This window comes from Callorhinus ursinus, unplaced genomic scaffold (assembly GCF_003265705.2).
Source record: "Callorhinus ursinus isolate GAN/ISIS: 27379988/994484 unplaced genomic scaffold, GSC_fseal_2.0 scaffold2, whole genome shotgun sequence".
Taxonomy (NCBI): Eukaryota; Metazoa; Chordata; class Mammalia; order Carnivora; family Otariidae; genus Callorhinus; species Callorhinus ursinus.
In genome coordinates, this window is record NW_027397064.1 from 26,440,037 (window position 1) to 26,446,147 (window position 6,111).

At 43.2% G+C, this 6,111-nt stretch overlaps 1 protein-coding gene across 2 annotated transcripts; it reads left to right on the forward strand.

The window, feature by feature from the left end:
* Nucleotides 1-2,491: 2,491 nt before the first annotated feature.
* On the forward strand, nucleotides 2,492-4,126 carry LOC112835629 (gamma-crystallin C). 2 transcript variants are annotated; one of them, XM_025887167.1, is made up of 4 exons: nucleotides 2,492-2,500; nucleotides 2,606-2,848; nucleotides 3,698-3,700; nucleotides 3,854-4,126. In XM_025887167.1, exons 1-4 carry the CDS (start codon nucleotides 2,492-2,494, stop codon nucleotides 4,124-4,126), a joined length of 528 nt encoding a protein of 175 aa, XP_025742952.1. The 2 variants fall into 2 exon arrangements, with proteins under 2 accessions (XP_025742952.1, XP_025742947.1); XM_025887162.2 differs by lacking the exon at nucleotides 3,698-3,700.
* The last annotated feature ends 1,985 nt before the right edge of the window (nucleotides 4,127-6,111 follow it).

Consider the following 6,111-nt stretch of genomic DNA (forward strand, 5'->3'; position numbering starts at 1 on the left):
TGTTCTGATTCTGCTCACCCTGGCATGCTGGCAGAATGCAGTTTGGAAGAAGGCAAGACTGGACAGAGTCCGGAGACTGTGGACAGTCCAGCTGAGATATGATGAGAGTCTCAGCAAGGCAGCTGCAGGGCAGGGTGATGGGGAGGGGAGACTGGGGAGGTAGGCAAAGGAAGGGAACACAGGAGTCCCAGGAAAGAAAGAGAAAGATCTGGAAAAAAACAAGATTAAAGTTTAGTACTCTGCATTTTCTAAGCCCTTCGCCTCCTTTCCTGTCTAATCAGCACTATCATTTAAGTGCTGGTATTTCTGCTTTGATTCTCTCATTATGTGCATATAAAACTTTGTAGAACAAAGCAGAGAGTTCTTCTGCCTGCATGTTTAAGGAAAATAATGTGTAAGTGCTAATAAAACATTAGCTGGGGATGCCTAAACCATGCTTTCCTTACCAAAATTAAAAAAAAAAAAAAAAAAGAGGAAACCAGACTAGTGTTTTTTAAAGTTTGATCCAAGAACGATTTGGTGCTGGTTCGAACTACAGATTCCCGGGTCTTCCCTGGCATCTAATAATACAAAATCTTGAGAGAGGGTAGGACCTGGCAATTTGCAGTTTTATTTTTTTTTTTAAAGATTTTATTTATTTATTTGACAGAGAGAGAGAGACAGCGAGAGAGGGAACACAAGCAGGGGGAGTGGGAGAGGGAGAGGCAGGCTTCCCGAGGAGCAGGGAGCCTGATGCGGGGCTTGATCCCAGGACCCTGGGATCATGACCTGAGCTGAAGGCAGTTGCTTAACCAACTGAGCCACCCAGGCGCCCAATTTGCAGTTTTAATAAGCACTTCTTTATGCACACTAGAGTTTGAAAGCCACTGGATGATTTCTAAAGTACCCTCCATGTCTACTTTTTTTTTTTTAACCAAAAAGTGGCTTCATAGCAGAGACATCTTTCAAGCATCTTTGAGAGGACTATGTTTGAGAGAGATAAATAGGCTGACGTCCTCCTTAGCAATGTCGCACTATTACTAACACCGAACATTTACTTAGTGCTCATTTGTGCCAAGTATATGCCAAACACATTATACACATAATCCATTGACTCATGTCAATGTCCTTCAGCCAAAGACCACCCGAACACCTGTCACAAAGCAAGTTGGGTTTTGTACTTGTTAAGAGGAAGCATGGGGAGCCTCAGCAAAGGGTGTTAGCAAAGGATATTGTTATAGGATTTGTACTTTGGTTCGGTGACTTTGAGAAGAGCCTAAAAGAGCAGGGCTTCACTCTAAACTGGATGTTGTCAGAACATGGGGGTAATTTTATGATTGGATATCTCAATAAATCTACTCATGGGGAGGGGAGCCTAGAAGGATAAAGCTGCAGTTGATAAAGAAGGAGCAGTTAATCATCTGGGCTGAGAGAGGGGGTGTTTGGAATTGTGTGGGTGGCACGGTAACTTTGTTTTTGCTTGTGCTTAGACAAAATTATGAAGTGGCCGTATTTTGTCTCATTGCATCAGAGTCTCAGAGTAACCTTGCCTGAAGTTGGTATTCTGGGAAATTGTTTATGTCTAACAGAGGAATAACATGGCTTAGCTCTGAATGCCAGGCCAGCTTCTGAATGCGCATACCTCTCTTTGTTTTTTTCCTTCTTTCTTTTTCAACTTACTATATCCCATGATATAAGTACTATGAAATAACTCAGGCTCCGGGAGGCTACATGGCTTGCCAAGTTCATGTGGCTACTAAGTGGACATTCTGAGTTTACAAAGTTTTACTGCCTCCGCCCAACCCTGGAAAAGGGAAAGCACTCCAAAAAAGCAAACATTTCTCAGCTTGGGACCCAAAGACCAGAGAAACTTTCCCCTTGGTTCCTATCACAAGCTGACTTCCAGGGCTGATTTCTAGTACATGAGATAGACCCACCCAAGGAGGAGTTAGTAGCTATGTATTAAAGCATCAGGTCACCACAATCAAAACTAGCAAAGATCAGAATCCAGATCTGTGTCCTGCACTAGACTGGCAAATCGTATAAAGAAAAAAAAATTAAGTTACAGTGACCTCTGCCATCAAGTGTTTGTGGCATTCTACATCACAGACAGCCCCTGGAACTGGGGAGCACTTCTATAAAGGCATAGATTTTCCCCCAGAAAATACATGGAGCAGAATGCAATCATATCAGTAGAGACATGAATTTCGGGTCAAAAGTTCAGATTGATGTGCTGATAAATTTAGAAAACACGAAGAATCCAAATAAAAGCAAGTCTAGGGACTCAACTAGGACGCATCCAGAACAGCGTTAGAATATACCAGAGAATGAGGGCAAACTCCACAGGCATTTCCACTGAATGCGGCACGTAAAAGGGATCCATAAAATCCCCTTACTCACCGCCGGGGGCCCCTTTTGTGTTGTTCTTGCCAACACAGCAGCCCTCCTGCTATATAGACCCGCGGCGCTGCCGGCCCATCACACTGAACTCGCACACCGGTGTCAACCAGCCATGGGGAAGGTGAGCGGGATGCGAGTTAAGTAAAAAGAAAAAAAAAAAAAAATGCCTCTCTGCCAGATCCGTTGGGAGCCACTGCTTTAACTGGGAATCACTCTTCCTTTGCAGATCACCTTCTACGAGGACCGCGGCTTCCAGGGCCGCTGCTACGAGTGCAGCAGTGACCACCCGAACCTGCAGCCCTACTTCAGCCGCTGCAACTCCATCCGCGTGGACAGCGGCTGCTGGATGCTCTACGAGCGCCCCAACTACCAGGGCCACCAGTACTTCCTGCGGCGCGGGGACTACCCCGACTACCAGCAGTGGCTGGGCTTCAGCGACTCCATCCGCTCCTGCCGCCTCATCCCCCAGGTGAGCGCCACCTGATTTCCATCCGCCTGCCTGCCAGTCCTCACCGGATTAGTGATGGCAGTGAGGGTGAGGGAGGGTTTTCCTCTAAAAGCACCTAAGGGGTAGAGTGGGCTTGAACTACTGCCTAAGCCCAGATAGAGAAACGCACAAAAACAGCAGAGCATACAAGAAGAAGTCACTTATGGGAAAGGTCCGTTTTATTGTTAATTTTTGCTACCGTTACGTCCATTACAAAGTTGTCTGTAACCAGTGTACTCTCATAGTGGGATAGAGAACAAAACGTGCCAATGGGAAGCTGGTTGGACATAAGACGGCTGTATTGTGAACAGATTCATTTTAAAAACGTAAAATTGTAAAATTGTAATTTTAATTAATAGTAAAGAATTGATGCTGAATGACTTAGATGGGTTCCACTACAGACTAGCAAAAAATGGAAACTCTCTTGTTAACAGAGGCTATTCAGAGTTTGTGTCCAACCTTGGAAAAAGGTAGTTGCCTTAATTTGGGAAAGCAGTTGAATTCTGGTTCCAAGTGACTATTTAAGCTAATTTTCACTGAAGTATGTGATTTTTAAAAGTCCAACTTTAGTTATAAATTTATATGAATATAAATTTGCGAGATAACACTCATATTATTCTAAAAAAAGATAATACTCATATTAAAAGAATATCGGTCAAAATACTTTCCATCCCCCCCCCCAAGATATACATTTGACTTATCACCTAGGAATTAATGGAAATTAGGGAATGAGGAGGCAAGATATTTGAATTCTTGATGGACACTAACCCAGACTTTGAACCTCTTAAATTTTACATTTCCTAGATATGAAATAAAAGGTGAGAAGGCAAGCATGTATTAAATGCCAGTAGAACACAGCTCCATGCACGGCATACTCAGCAACGTCAGGGTCTCGGGTTTTTACGTGGGTGATCTCATGCCTCAACCTACCAAGTTCATTTGTTGTTTGGTTGCTTCTTCCTCTCGTTCTCTCGGTGGACCGGGCAGACAAGCTCCCACAGGCTGCGGCTGTATGAGAGAGAGGACCACAAAGGCCTCATGATGGAGCTGAGCGAGGACTGCTCCTGCATCCAGGATCGCTTCCACCTGAGTGAGGTCCGCTCGCTCCACGTGCTGGAGGGCTGCTGGGTCCTCTACGAGCTGCCCAACTACCGGGGGCGGCAGTACCTGCTGAGACCCCAGGAATACAGGCGCTACCACGACTGGGGGGCCACGGAGGCTAAGGCAGGCTCTTTGCGGAGGGTGGTGGATTTATACTAAAATAGGTTCACACTACCATTTTCTCAATTTGGAACCTAATAAAGTATTTAGTCTGTATTGTTGGCAATTGCTGACTTCTGTTTTTCTTTCACTGTTGTGCCAATTAATCCACCTGTAAATGCTCCCTGTTAAAGGCTGAGGAGCGAATAAGTGAGGAGGGGTCAGTTCCGGAAGCTCCGCAAGGTAGAATGAGTCCGAAACAGGCTCAGAAGTAGGGGTAGAAAGAGGAGGTAGCCTGTGTAAGAAAGAAAAGGAGGCCAACACAGCAAGATGGGAGAAGGTGACTGACTGGTGAGGAGGGAGGCGGTCAGTTGAGGGCCCTGAGGAACAGCATTCCAGGAGCTTCCTTCGGACCCAGCAGGTGACTGGAAGCCATCGAGGGTCACAGATGAGCAGTGAGGAGAAGCCCACCTGGCAAAAAGCCTGATTAGACTACATAAGGAAATTGTAGTATTGTTTACTTTTGAGCCCAGGATGACGTAACTAATGTCAAAGCTGCCATTGGACATTGCCATACTCTTGGACCGGTTGAAGACCCCCCCTCCTACTCTAAAATGCCTCCTGACCTGACCCTACGTGAAGTGCAGCTAGTTCAAATAAATTAATGAGATATATGTTAATATTTTAAATAGACTTTGATTTTTTTAAGGATTTTGTTTGTTTGTTTGTTTGTTTGAGAGAGGGAGCAAGCAGCGGGGAGGAGCAGAGGGAGAGGGAGAAGCAAGTCTCACACTGAGCAGGGAGTCCAGCATGGGGTTCAATCTCAGAAGCCTGGGATCATGACCTGAGCTGAAGGCAGACGCTTAACAGACTGAGCCACCCAGGCGCACTTAAATAGACTTCAACTGAAGTTGAAAATCTGCTTGCTCACAAGCAAAGCCCTACAAGTTAAAAAAAAAAAAAAAAAATTAAAAATCTTTTCATCAGTAGAGAATTAATTTATTTTTAAAATTTTTCCTCCTAAGTAAAACCTCCTATAATCGTACTACTTTACAAATTCTATAAAGAAAGAAGAGAGGGTCCTTCTGGTCCCACTCTTCATTGCTAACCCTTCTTTACACTTGGTGGGCACCCCTCTTGAAGTTTTTCCTTCCTTATATTGACATCTCATGAAACACGCTTTTTATTTATTTACTTATTGGCAAATATGGAATCATGCTGTACATATTAATCTGCAACTTGCTTTTAACCTGCAAAATGATACAGACATAGATCTAGGTCAGGACCTTATTCTGTCTAATGACTGCATTATTTCTTATTTGAAGGCTCCCTAGATTGTGTTACCATTGACCCATTGGTGACTGGGCTTGTCCAATGTTCCTTTTATAATCAAGGCTGTAAAGAATATCATTGCACATACACCTTTATCTATACATACCATAATTTTTAGAAGCTAGAGACCTAGAAATGAGACTGCCCAATGATAGCACAATATATTTTTAATTTTAATAGACTGCCCAATTGTTAGCCACCAAAGATCCTACCTTCTTTGAGTTAGTATCTCTACCATTTACTAAGCACCTACCATAGGCCTGCCATATGTAGCACTGGGGATTAAAAAAAAACAACCAAAACAAATAAAAGGCATTGTCCCCACCACCACAGAGCTCTACACAGAAAGAATATGAATTCTTACACTAAACAGTAAGCATGTAATCACTTTTTAAAGTCAAGTACTTCTCAAGTACTAAATAATACATATGTAATCACTTTTATCAAGTACTTTTATTTAGTACTTTAAAGTCATCCCAAGACAAATTTCTGGGGGAAACAAATGCAGTAATATTTATTTACATATTTCTTATGATACCAAATGGCTTAAATCATGATATCAAATCAAATGGTTCTCAACATTTTAGATTTCCCAGACCAGTTCTCTTTAAACAGAGACCAATACAGGATTGCCAACTTTTATTTCGCCAAGCAAGGACCTTTAAGATTAAAAACAAAACAACAAAATCGTAAAACTAAGCACCATCTACTCA